Source organism: Echinops telfairi, unplaced genomic scaffold, assembly GCF_000313985.2.
Source record: "Echinops telfairi isolate 266 unplaced genomic scaffold, ASM31398v2 ScPeMD7_3533;HRSCAF=4204_0, whole genome shotgun sequence".
Lineage (NCBI taxonomy): Eukaryota > Metazoa > Chordata > Mammalia > Afrosoricida > Tenrecidae > Echinops > Echinops telfairi.
The window spans coordinates 8194124-8207602 of record NW_022107431.1 but is presented as its reverse complement, the minus strand read 5'-3'; the positions used below and the strand labels follow the sequence as shown (position 1 = coordinate 8207602).

Genomic DNA, 13479 nt, shown 5'->3' with positions numbered 1-13479 from the left:
GGAAAGGCGGCCGCCCCCTCGCCCGTCACGCACCGCACGTTCGTGGGGAGCCTGGTGCTAAACCATTCGTAGACGACCTGCTTCTGGGTCGGGGTTTCGTACGTAGCAGAGCAGCTCCCTCGCTGCGATCTATTGAAAGTCAGCCCTCGACACAAGGGTTTGTTTTTTGTTTAAAAAAAAAAAAAAAAATTTATCAAGGGGTCACAAGGAAGTGGGGAGCGGGGAGGAAAATGAAGACCTAATGCTAGGGGCTTAAGTGGAGAGGAAATGTTTTGAGAAAGATGAGGGCAATTAATGTACAAATGTGCTTTACACAATTGATGTATGGATTGTGATAAGTTGTATGAGCCCCTAATAAAACAAAATAAACTTTTGTTCAAAATTGATGTCACCAAGGCAAAATGAGTTATTACCAGACTGTTTGCACAACCTAAAGCTGCAGTTTTAATAGATCTTTTGAGAATCAGGCGCCCATGTTTACTGTTCTTTTTTACAATAACTGCATCCATCTACTTTAGGTCTCGAAAGCTGGCTGGTCACTGGAGGATGTTGATACCTTTGAAGTCAATGAAGCCTTTGCAGTCTTCTCTGTAGTAATAGCTAAAGAGCTGGGATTAAGCCCAGAAAAGGTAAACAGGAGCGACTTACAACTTTCACACTATAGTTGACTATAGATAGCAAAACATCTTTAAATGGAACTTATTTTACCCCCATCAGTTAAATACTGATGTTCCTCTAACTTGGGGGTGTAGTGAACCTTTGTGTTAGCTCACTTCCTAAATTCACAAGGTATTAAGTTTCTGAGGGAAGGAGAGTCAGGAATGGATGCCAGACTCTGAATTACTTATAGATTTAAGATAAAGGTCCGATTTTATCTTAAGAGGTGGAAGGAAATAAAATGATTTTAAAAAAAAAGAGGTGGAAGGAAATAATTTAGGACTATTAACCAATAAGTTCTCTTTCCCTACAGATCAACATCCAAGGTGGGGCCATAGCCTTGGGTCACCCCCTTGGGGCATCTGGTTGTCGGATTCTTGTGACACTGTTACACACCCTGGAGAGAACCGGTGGGCGGCGTGGAGTTGCTGCCCTGTGCATTGGTGGGGGGATGGGTATAGCAATGTGTGTTCAGAGAGGATGAAACTTGTTTTTAACCTCACCTACCTGTGTAAACAGATCCAACAACCACCCAAGGCATGACAGCATTATAATTTTAATGTGAACCTAATACTTGACCAGTGCATCTAACAAATTTATAAATAAAGAAAGCACATCAGCCATCAAGGGCTCCTGAGTGAACTGCATCTTCATAACCTCCGTGCTTATCATCTTTACTCTCTGGGTGTAATTTAATAAGATCATCAATCCGAAGAATGGTGATCGCTGCTTCTGTTGCAAATTTCAGACTCTTGACTTTAACTATGGTTGGTTCAAACACCCCTGCTTGCTTGTTGTCGCGAGGTTTTCCATTGACCAAGTCAAGACCAATCCTGCAGTTAAAAATAAAACAGCCTCTTACAAAGCAGCCTTTAAAAGCTAACAGAATCACACCAGGTCTTGAATCACCAGAACTGGGCGTTGGGTTAAAGACCCACCAACACAGCTGAAGAGGTATTCATTTGTTCTATTAGTTACACCTATCATGCACCTCAACACATACAATATACAGTTGATGAAAATAACTTGGAAATAACATGCTTACCATTTTAGGTTTTTACGTTCTGGGTTAACTTGAGCCTCGTTGTGAAAAGCTCTTAACTTTGCAACCAAGTCTGTAGAGTCTTGGGCGGCATTAACAGCAAGGGTGTTAGGAATAACAAGAAGAGATCTTGCAAACTCTGCAATTGCGAGCTGTTCCCGAGACCCCTACGTGAAAAGACAATTTGATGAAAAAAGGAAGGGAAAATGAATCTCAACCCTCAGTAGCAATAAGGTCTCAGTAAAGGGCTAAGAAAATGCTAACGCTGCTTGAGAGTGCAGTGCTTACCATGCTAGTTGCGTAGTTTTCCAGGTATATGGAAAGAGCCGCTTCGACAGCACCCCCACCTGGAACCACAGACTTAGACTCCAAAACTCTCTTCACGACACAGAGAGCATCATGTAAGGAGCGCTCCATCTCGTCGCACATGAAATCATTTGCCCCACGTAAGATAATGGATGCAGACGTGCGCGCCTTCGTGCTGTGGAGAAATAAGCAACAGTCTACAATTAACACTTGGATATCACTGCAAATGTCCCTTTAAAAATCCTGCACACCAAGGGCTCAAACAAAAAGAAAATGTTTACAAAACGATAGCAACATATGTACAGATGTGCTTGATACAACATTTGTATGGATTACTATGATAGCCCCCAAATGATTTTTTTAAAACCCAACAAATTTGAGATTAATGTCACATAAACCATTTTAAAGTGAACAATTTAAACTCACTGTGGTAGCAATTGTACAATTCTACTTGCCGTGACTGAAATATAGAATTATGTATATGTACTAATTCCCAGTAAAACTTTTTTTAAATCCAGTATATATGGTTAAGTTAGACATACTATATACCAAAGCCAATGTCCAGGCCATGCAGAAGAGAGAAAATTATTATTTTCATCTCAATTTGCAAGGGTCTCATTTTATTCCATGCGTATACCTGCTCATATCACTGACAGACAATAGCAGCAAATCAATGGGAAAATGGCAATGTCAGAAGCCTTATATAAAACACCTTAGTGCCATCAAACTAATTGCAACTCAAGAAACCTATAGAGCAGAATAGAACTTAATAGTACACAACTCATAATCTTTAACACTAGGTTTATGGACATTTTTAATATACCATCTCTATGGACACGTTAATAAAAAAACTTGAAAGACTTATAATGAATTTGAATATCCATCTGTTATCGTTAATGTAAAGGGCTCCTGTAATTTTAAGGAAATGGATCAAAATGAGGTGTCCTGTAAACCTTGTGTTAAGGGGGTAGAAAGTCTCATTTTTGATAGAAGGACGTTACTGGTTGGTTTCAACTGACAAACTTGTGGTTAGCAGTCCAGACTGACCTACATCACCACCCCCAGGGACACAATTTATAAATTTTTAATAAATTTAGAAAGCAGGTCTTACTTTTTGATTAAAATCAGTTCATCGTCACAAATTCTCTCCTGTACCACCTCTTCAGCTTGTCCCAACATAACAGCTTCAAAAGTTTCCTCACCTTCCAGATTGGCCAGGGTTGATAGAACAGTAGCTACAAAGATGATTACAAAAACGGTAAACCTTGCTCCTTCAGACAACTTCCTTATGAAGACTTCACTATGTTAAAAGTGGTATCATGTTCAGGTACACAGCTGTCCTTATAAAATGGAATCTTGACAATTTTAGTGAACAAACTCCATGAAATTTCCCAGTAAATTCCATTAGCCTTTCCCAATAAAAATGGTGCATATGTCACTAGAAAACGTAAACATTTTTTATGAAGCTGCTTAGTGTCAATGTCCTAACGTAAAAAGATCCTTCACCCAACTAAGTGTATCGGCATAAAGGATTACACGCGCCACTGGCGGAACACATACCCCCGGAAGCTTTAGCGATGCGCTTAAGGTCCCGTTTCAAAACTCTTCGAACTGCCATTGCACCAGCCTCCACAAAGTACTTAAGGCACATATCATCAATGCCACCAGTACTTAAAACAACATTGGCCCCAGCCGCCAGGATCTTCTGAATTCTCTCCTTTGTGATATCGGATTCTCTATAAAGCAAAGATAGGTTACATCAGCCCTCCCTGGCTCAAGCTAAGAACTGTACTTAGATAGATACAAACTCCTGGCCTTCACGATCAACAGACACATAAGCCCAAATTTTCACCCCCAAACCATTTTCATGGATGGCACAAAAACCCAGATCATGTCTGTGATATAAACTTCACCACCAACTTCGTAATGAAGAGTTGTTTCTTATCTGGCTCCATTGTCTATTCAACAAAGCAAGCATTCTTTTCAGTTTACGGCAGTGTTTCCCAACATGGGCTACATTATCAAGTGGGGGCGCTGGAAGGTCCCAGAGGGCTGTACTTTATCTAGGATCATAGTATTTTTTTCTTTCTGAAAAGGGGCAGTAGGTCAACTAAGTTTGGGAATCTATGTTTTAATGTCATGGTTAGTCCTTTTCACACACAAGTATAATTTATAAGTAATCCCTTTAAAGGCTAAAAAGAACTTCTATACCCACCTTTGTCTGATTTGGTCCAGTTTTTCTGGGTCTGTAATAACCACCTGTACACCCAGCTTCATTTTAGTTTTTTGCAAGCTGAAGTCAAGGCAAGCAATTTTTGCATTAACGATTCTCTTGGGCATGCCTGAAATTGAACACAGCATTAGGTTTTCTCACTGCCAAGTCCAACAACACTACGTTTCATATAAAACACCTAGCAGCAAAACAATGAGAAGTACTGATACACATATAACACACAAACAGATTAAGCCTTTAATTGTGCTACATGAGCCACAGGATGAAAGATGCTGTTAAAGGTAATTCATTGTAAGTTGCATGCTTAAATTACTAGAAACTAAGTGATTAATGCACCCCTCTGCCGTCTCATTTAAGAGCCGTTCACTCACACATCTTGGGTAGTTCATCTGTAAAGATACAGTAGACCGCCCACAAAAAGTTCAATTTAACCTGTGGTCCCCCATCCCCATTACATGACCCAAGCCCAACTCTTACCCTGGGATCCCACTACACAGTTCAGAGCATAGCCACTGATGAGCAGACTCTCCATTTGACTTCTTCCATGGGCTTTCAAAATATTAACAGAATTGATTGGGTATCGAGGTTGGCCTCTTCCATCTGTGTATTTAACAGCAAGTACGGCATCCACCACCATATTAGCAAAGAAATCACCGTTTCTAAGCCAACATTTAAGGATGATAACACGTGGAATAGACAAATTATACATAAAAATGAATGAGTAATTCAAAAGGATGCCCTTTTAGCAATTCCATTCATCAAAGAAAAATCAACCCCCACACCAGCATTTAGGTTAACAAAATACTGCAGGAATATCAACATATTAAATTTTATCACTGTAACCCCTCCCCCATAATTTCAACACAATATTATCTGTAAGGCAATAGCAATAATCATCATCCAAGGATAAAAACCTAAGCTCTTACTTTTTGAAAAAGGCTACTTTATTGTACTACCCACAAGGATACATTCCAATGATTTTGGAGGACATGGATGTCTTAGCAGCATTAATTAGGCAATCTCTTCCAAGTTCATCTGTGTTGATAATGAGGTTTTCACTGATATAACGCACAGCTTCCCTGTTAAAGGCACGAGTGAGAAAACAGGCCCACTGCTCAACACTTCAAAACTGTCTATCAAATTGCACACAGTACCAAAATAATGAGTCTTCATTTTCTGTACAGCCATTTCATATAGGAGGAGGACACAATAAACCTCCCTCTTCAGATCATGGCAAAAATCACTCTATCCCACAAGCATAGCCACTACAATCTATTATTAAGAGTTGAAGTGGTAGTCACATGGGAACGATACTGGTCTGAACACTAAAACTTCAGCTCTTTCCCATCAAATTTAAAAGCAATGTCTTTATGATTACATCAAATAACAATCTTACTTGCAAGCAAGTCGATAGCCACTAATAACTGATGTGGGATGGATTTTCTGTTTGACTAGTTCATCTGCATTTTTTAGAAGTTCTGCTGCAATAATAACCTGTTGAGAAAACATTGAACAGTTAAAGCTCTGAAGTCTGACAATGTTTAGTATGTATTATGCGTATGTAAAAACAACACTAAAGCAAGCACACATTAACCACAATGGTGAATAAACAAAACTGATAGGGTATAAAACTCTACACTGTGTTTCATACTCCGCAATGCCAAGAATTAGGAGCCAGAATATTGTTCTGGCTAAGAAATTAGTTCAGCAGGAACAATACTAGGACTATATACCCATTACATAAATTAAATACCCAACAGAAGTTAAATCCAGAGTTTGATTACTCAAATTCTCTACCCAATTCTAGGATCTGGTTTTGGACTCACTTCAGTTCTTCTTTCAGAATACTAAATGTCTGTGGGTGGCACAAATGGTTAGCTCATTCAAATCAAAAGACTAGTACTTCAGCCACACATAAATGCCCTTCAGAATATATACTTCCTAAAAAATTAAATATATGTATATGTATATATATTTAAATATTCTATCGGGTCACTGCAACTATGAATCAACTTGATGCCAACTGGTTTTCACTAGTTTATGAAAATTAAAACGAAACGACTTCAATTTTGGGAAACTATTATTTGCTCGACAGGTCATAAAACAAATTACCAAGACAAAAGGCCAGTTACATTAATCTAGGAGAAGCCATTCCTTCAAGGCTGAATGTTAATCCATAAATATGCCCTACACCACCAGTGCCACCACCTTTTTGGCTGGAATCATCGCTGTACTCAACATACAAGTGTTTCTACTTCAGTGTGTTGGATGTTTTGAGTTTAAATTACCTCGGGATATTCACTGATTTTCCCACTCATTAGTCACACAGCAAATCACTTTCTCACATTTCTATAAGGAATTCTTGATTGTCAACTTCTAAAATATGCTTAACAAAATAACACCTCCCACACACAATTGTAAAGGCAAGGTTTATATAAATGTACAGCCATTTCATATAGGGGGAGGACATTAAAAAATAATCCTCCCTCTTCAGATCATGGCAATGTTAATCTATCCCACAAGCATAACCACTTCAATCTATTAGTAAGATCTGAAGCAGTAGTCAAATGGGAAAACAAAAAAGACAAGGCAGGGGGACTGACTACAGGAAGAAACTCCTGTGCTGTATGAATTGTCAAACTTTGCAAAGTGGACCTACCACTGAAGTAGTTCCATCTCCAACTTCTTTGTCTTGAAGATCAGCCAGCTCACAAAGCACCTTCGCTGCAGGGTGTTCTACCTCCAGTAACTTCAAAATGGTCGCACCATCATTAGTAATGGTTACATCCTAAGAAAATTGTAAGGTAGACAACAGAAATCACTCTCAGAAACACATCCTGCAATCAACCTAACCCCATCAGGCACACCATCATCATTAGTCTTCAAATACCACGGTTCTGGTAAGAAACCATTTAAATAGCTATGGTTTAAGCCCTATTCTTTTCTTTACGGTCACATACACACAACAGCCGAGTGTACTTACGCCAATATCATCCACCAGCATTTTATCCAAGCCAACTGGACCAAGAGAACTTTTTACAATATTGGCAATTGAAGCAGCAGCCATAACTGTAAGTAATCAATAGGCGGGGAAAAATAAATTAGAAAAATCTACTACTCTAAGGGAAATCATTTCAACCAAATTCACTGCCATTGAATCCCTGCCGACTCCTGTGGGTTTCTGAGACCAACTCTTTAGGGGACAGTAAGCCTCACCACCTTCCTCCCACACAGAAACGGGTGGTTTCAACTGCTGGCACTGTGGTTAGCAGCCAAGTTAGTAGCCCACTACTGCACCAGGGCAGCTAAAATGAGCTCCAATCTCTAGGATTTCAATTACACAAATCTCCCCTCAGTAAGTTAAAAGCCTGTTTTGGGGGCGTGTCTGTGCAAAGTACATTTTTTATTTAAAGCAATTAACAAAAAACCCACAAACCATTACAGTAGCTCTTTACCAGGAACTGAAAATGCAGTAACAGAGTGACAAGATGCGCTGCCTTTATGTCAAAATTCGCCCAAGTACTAGAAAATCTACAAAAGGCTTTCAAAGCGAAGCTCAGTAACAGCAACCAGGCTTCAGGTACGAATCGCGTTCCGTCCTACCTTGAGAAGAACCTACTACTTATTGCACTGCGCCGTCACCGGCCCGTTCTATCAAGGGTAAGCGGTCAGTTAGCACAGGGCAGCACTGCATCTAGACCTCGGCGCCGGCGCCCGTGCACCCGAGAACCCCCGCGCCCCCCTACCGCTCCCGGGCGACGGCGGCGCGCGGCCCGGCTCCACGTCCAGCCGGCGCGGCGCTCACGTGCTGCGCTAAGACCCTCCGCGCCGGGATCGCCGCCGCCGCCGCCGCCGCCGCCGCCGCCCAGAAGCGGAAAACGGCCGGCGAGGCTCCGGGGGCTCTTTGTGGTGAACAGATGCCAAGAGGGTGACCATGGGGCGGACCAGGCCTCTCCGCCCTTACCGTTCTGGGAGCGGATCGCCTCCCCGGTGCTGCGGTCCCCGAACACAGACAAAGGCCCCTCCATCTTCGCGGCGAGAGACACGATAAATTCCGCTCACACCGCGGGCCACCGGGTCTGCTCCCTCCCTACACAAGGCAGCGGCAGCGGCGACGGCGTGGAGCGGGCCGAGCGACGTCGCGGGGGCTGCTGGGTAACACCGCGGGCCTCGCTGACCCCTCCCCGAGCCCGACGACCGCGGGGCAGGATGGGAGAAGAGAAGCCCGAAGCCGCCGGAAGTGACGAGCAGAAGAGGGTGGGCTCAGAGGCGTGCCGGTACATTTGCCCAATTAGAGTGCGGATGAGAAGGGCGCGAAGCGCGGCGAGCGGACGTCAGGGGCAAGGGCTTCTGGAGAAAGGAGGCGCGTGGGCGAGCGGTCGCCCCCGCCCACCCCCGGGCACGATGCGCATGCGAGTTGAGACGTTCCAGTGACTTCTAGAAAAGCGGGTCCGCGGGGCGGGGTCTGGGGCGGTTTGAGGCGGGGGAGGGGTGTGGTGACGAGCAGGTCCTCTTCTAAACCTGCCTGGGATTCTCAGCCAAACTCCAAGAAAGCTCGCCGCCCTGGGGTCGTTCCTTTGCACAGAGACCCCAGAGGACAGGGTAGAGCTGCCGGTATGGGATCCTACTTTAAGGAACTAGGAAGCCACTTTTTCTCCCTGGATCTGAGCATACCCCACGGTTTAGCTTTAAACCATTTCTGCGTCTTCTTCCAATCGAAGATGCTCAGGGAGCGCCGGGTAATTGGCTGGAGCTCCCGAGGATGGACCGGGTCCCCACCGATGCTTTCTTTCCTGAGCTCTGTGGGAGAAACTGTTTCTAGGAAGACAACCCCCCGTTCTGAAAGATTTATCTTGCCATGTCCGATTTCCTCCCAGTGCCTTTTGGGGATCCTTAACCTAATGTGGGGTCTTGCTAGGGGCGACGCAAAAAACCAATTCAGCCACACCGCGTGAAGAGGAAGAGTTTAATCATTATATATAATGTATATAGTTTGATCATTTATATATATGTATACACACACACACACACACACCCATAAGCAGGAAACCAGAGGTTCAGCACTTCCTAAATGGCCATATAAAGTTTCTGTATCTTGTAATGGCAGACAGGCACAGCTACACGGTCCATTTGCGAGGTGTTTTACTTGAGAGAATGTACGAAAGCTCCTAGCACATCTCGTTTTATCTAACAAACGTGCCAACTGCCACTGCTTTATCTTTAGCCCAGAGGAGCCGCCAGCCAGCTCCAGATGGCTGTTTTATTCCCCAAGGCTGACTTCTTTGGACTTTTTTTCAATGGTTTGGTTTTTTCTTTCTTTCCTCTTTTTTTTAATCGTTTTATTAGGGGCTCATACAATTCTCATCACAATCCATACATACATCAATTTAGTAAAGCACATTTGTACATTCATTACCCTCATCATTCTCAAAACATTTGTTTTCCACTTAAGCCCCTGGCATCAGCTCCTCATTTTCCCCCTCCCTCCCCGCTCCCTCCTCCCTTATGAGCCCCTGATAATTTATAAATTATTATTTTGTCATATCTTGCCCTGCCCAAAATCTCCCTTCACCCACTTTTCTATTGTCCGTCCCCCAGGGAGGAGGTCACATGTAGATCCTTGTAATCGGTTCCCCCTTTCCAACCCACTCTCCCTCTATGCTCCCAGTATTGCCACTCACACCACTGGTCCTGAAGGGATCATCTGCTCTGGATTCCCTGTTTCCAGTTCCTATCTGTACCAGTGTACATCCTCTGGTCTAACCAGACTTGCTAGGTAAAGTTGTATTTTTCATCGTTGCTACATTGCACCCTGACTGGCTCATCTCCTCCCTGAGACCCCTCTGCAAGGGGATCTCCAGTGGCCTACAAATGGGCTTTGGGTCTCCACTCCACACTCCCCCCCTCCCCTCATTCACTATGGTAAGATTTTTTTGTTCTATTGATGCCTGATACCTGATCCCTTGGACACCTCGTGATCGCACAGGCTGGTGTGCTTCCATGTGGGCTTTGTTGCTTCTGAGCTAGATGGCCACTTGTTTACCTTAAAGCCTTTAAGACCCCAGACGCTATATCTCTTGATAGCCGGGCACCACCAGCTTTCTTTGCCACCTTTGCTTATGCACCCATTCGTCTTCAGCGATTGTATCATAGAAGTGAGCACACAGTGATATGATTTTCTGTTCTTTGATGCCTGATAACTGATCCCTTCGGCACCTCCTGATCACACAGACTGGTGTGTTCTTCCATGTGGGCTTTGTTGCTTCTGAGCTAGATGGCCGCTTGTTTACCTTCAAGCTTTTAAGATGGTTTTATAAATGACTTGACACCGTGGCTGCAACAATGGGTCCAAGCATAGGGAAATTATGAAGATGGTGCAGGGCTGGCGGTGATTTGTTCTGTTGTGCACACATAGAGTCGCTATGGCTCAGAACCGGCCTACTAACATGTAAGAATACAGCATCCTCAGCCCTTGAGCCTGAGGATTTTAAATCAGTTTTATAGATTGAATCATCGGATGTGTGCGGACCCCCAAAAGTAGCTCAGAACTTAGTGACTAGAGAGTCTTGAACGGACACCTTGAAGACAGGGCACCTTGAAGAGTTGCCGCCCTCCTTAAGTAAGCACTTCAAAGCCACCCACAAAGCTGAAAGGGTAGCAGTGGACTCAACGTTCCACCCCCGTAAAGCGTTGCTGCAAGATAGTTGGTCCGTTCCAGTCCTGCGTGCGTCTAAACGTAAGCAGTGATTGGGGGAATGGATCTGACGGATGGCTCGCTTGGCCATTCAGCTGCAGGGACTGTTAGTTCCGGTGAAAGTGACTGGAGGCGGGGAACGGCATGGCCTCCGCGGCTCCCAGCCTCTTCTAGGATAGGTATAGCGGCGCCGGCGGGCCGCTGCGACCCCGGGAGGCGCGAAAGAAGCCGCTTTCCGACACTTCAGCGATGGCGCTTCGGCCGCGGTTGTGGGCGTTGTTGTCTGTCTGCAGGAACCCCGGTAACTATTCTGCCCTTTCTCAGATACCTTGCCCAGAACCTCCAAGATAAATGTAAAAGTGCAAGTCGCATATTTTACTCAACATCTACCCTCGGAAAGTAATTGATCTAATAGCATTGTGGTGGCAACAGTTCATCAGTTAAGGACCATTTGCTCAAACATACATTTCGTGGTTCTTGCTGCGCTGGAGGAATGCGGGAACAGATGGGACAGGTCACACCACCCGTCTGCTCTGTTCGTGGTAGTCATCTTTCAGATAAGTCTCATGGTTTCCATCTCCTAGAGCGTGGGTGTGCGGCCCTCTCAACCTGTTCCCAGCCGGCGAGGAATCCTGAAGTGGACCCTGTGCATAACGAAGCTGTTGCCCCTGAGTTCACAAACCGGAATCCCCGGAACCTGGAGCTCTTGGCAGTCGCGAGGAAAGAACGAGGTTGGGGAACAGTGTGGCCCTCTCGGGAGTTCTGGCACAGGTAAGGAGGTGGACTCGGGCGCGGTAGCCTGCAAATTGCCATCCTTTCACTCAACAAACCCTGACCTTGTGCTAGCTATGACCGGTGCTAGGAAGCCTCTGATGGCAGGAGGCAGGTTGACATGGGGTGAAACAGTAAATGCTTCTCACAGAGAGGATGTCAGAGTGCGGGGCTGGGTGTCTGCTGAGTCTGCCCTGAGGGGGTGACACCTTAAAAACAGACCCGAAAGACTGAAGGAACCAAACCCCGCAGAAAATGGCAGTAAGCTCATTCCTAGCAGAGAAGATAGGGTGGAAGTGAGCAGCCGAGTATATGGAACAGAAAGGCGTATGCACCTGATGCCCAGTAGGCAAAGGGCTGAGTAGTGTGATGAGAATGGCGGGGTAGGTAGAGGACAGATGTAGCTTTGTAAATAAAGGTGAGCACGTTTTTTCACTACCGTGGAAAGCCCTGGAGCGTTTTCAGTTATGAGTCTTAAAGATAAGATTGATAAAGATCGTCCAGGCTGTTAGGGAATAATACAACTTTAAGGGGACAAGAGTAGAAGCAAAAAGACCAGTTTTCTAAACAGAGTAGAAGCCCCAGCCCAAATGATGCCCACTCCTAGCAATTCTAGAGGACAGAGAAGAAGGACAGCTCCCCAGGGTTTCCAAGGTTGTAACCTATACAGAAGCACACAGTCACATCTTTCTTCCAAGGAGTGCCAACCTTCTGGTCAGTAACCAGGTGTCACCCATTGCACAACCAGGAAAACCAGTCTCGAATTTCTTATTCTAGCCCTGAGATGTTTTGTTATAAAGATGGTTCTTCATTGAACATTTTCTTCCAGCAACTGTACAAGTTTCTTCGTATGCACTTTCTCATCCTTAAAACTGCTTTATGAGGCAGTACAATTACTTTTCCCATTTTATATGGGCAGGGGAATTGAAGCTTAGGGAGGCTAAAGTAACTGCCTCAAAATGAGCTGAGATTTAAACTTGTCCTATCTGACCTCAGAACCAGGGCACTAAATGAACACCACCTAGCAGCCACATGTAGGTGTTTTACCTACTGCTCATCTGCTTGGGAAGGATTCATTACAAATAGAATTTCCCTTCATGTCTACACAGGTTTCTTCTGCTACCCAAAAGTGCAGTGTGCATGCAAAACCTTGTAGAAGCCAGAATGGTGTAAACAAGCAATTACCATACCTTCACTTTCTATAAAAAATAATTTTTTAGCATTTCCAGGCCCAACCAGATCATAGTAAATAACACATAAAACCTAAAAAATAAAAAACAGACAAATAAACCACTAACATTGTGCACAGACACAGTTCAAAGTTATGGTGGCTTGATAGTGATGTGCTGAGTGTGGATCCTGGGGATAGAGCTTGGTGATACCACTCTTGCTGCTGGGGTCCACGCTGCCCAATCTTTAGTAACTTGCTGCAAAACAAACTTGGACTCCTAACTTTGCCTTTTTTCATAAAAATGATAATTCTCTTCAGGACTTACGTGAAGTGGTGTAAGTAAACTTTTGAAAGTGGGGGATACCTGTATAAAGCTATAAGAACAAATTACATATATTTATGTCATGCATTCATTCAATTCATGGTGGAAACCTGTCACAAGGAGATAACAAATATGTCATCCCTGTCCCCAACAGTGGAAGATGGTTTTATGATAATCAAGTATCGAAATTGTGATGATAGAGTACACAGGTGGTATTATGGTAATCAAGTATTGAAGTTGTGATGATAGAGTACACAGGTGGTATTATGGTAATCAAGTATTG

The 13479-nt window shown here is 44.1% G+C and overlaps 3 protein-coding genes and 3 non-coding genes across 7 annotated transcripts in view; 2 read left to right on the top strand and 4 right to left on the bottom strand.

Annotated features, from left to right (window-relative positions):
• ACAT2 (acetyl-CoA acetyltransferase 2) overlaps nt 1–1284 on the top strand; it is a 22308-nt gene extending 21024 nt beyond the window's left edge. Inside the window, exons 8-9 of the mRNA XM_004701922.2 lie at nt 519–629; nt 971–1284. Coding sequence (XP_004701979.1) covers nt 519–629; nt 971–1141 — 282 coding nt within the window. The 3' untranslated portion in view covers nt 1142–1284. The remainder of the gene's footprint in view (nt 1–518; nt 630–970) is intronic.
• TCP1 (t-complex 1) lies at nt 1198–8358 on the bottom strand. The gene is made up of 12 exons (XM_004701921.3): nt 8203–8358; nt 7222–7307; nt 6898–7026; nt 5635–5732; nt 5207–5317; nt 4716–4897; nt 4221–4347; nt 3566–3741; nt 3117–3240; nt 1988–2180; nt 1703–1866; nt 1198–1490 (listed from the first exon to the last, which is right to left on the bottom strand). Exons 1-12 carry the CDS (start codon nt 8264–8266, stop codon nt 1274–1276), a joined length of 1671 nt encoding a protein of 556 aa, XP_004701978.1. The 5' UTR covers nt 8267–8358; the 3' UTR covers nt 1198–1273.
• On the bottom strand, nt 2561–2686 carry LOC115871100. The gene has a single exon (XR_004047084.1). It is a non-coding gene; the product is annotated as a small nucleolar RNA SNORA20 (small nucleolar RNA).
• Nucleotides 5409–5547, bottom strand: LOC115871124. The gene has a single exon (XR_004047104.1). It is a non-coding gene; the product is annotated as a small nucleolar RNA SNORA29 (small nucleolar RNA).
• LOC115871125 lies at nt 6671–6813 on the bottom strand. The gene has a single exon (XR_004047105.1). It is a non-coding gene; the product is annotated as a small nucleolar RNA SNORA29 (small nucleolar RNA).
• Nucleotides 8359–11074: 2716 nt separating the features above from the next.
• MRPL18 (mitochondrial ribosomal protein L18) overlaps nt 11075–13479 on the top strand; it is a 10763-nt gene continuing 8358 nt past the window's right edge. For both annotated transcript variants that reach the window (XM_045294518.1, XM_004701920.2), the window contains exons 1-2: nt 11075–11233; nt 11517–11703. In XM_045294518.1, coding sequence (XP_045150453.1) covers nt 11182–11233; nt 11517–11703 — 239 coding nt within the window. In that variant the 5' untranslated portion in view covers nt 11075–11181. The remainder of the gene's footprint in view (nt 11234–11516; nt 11704–13479) is intronic.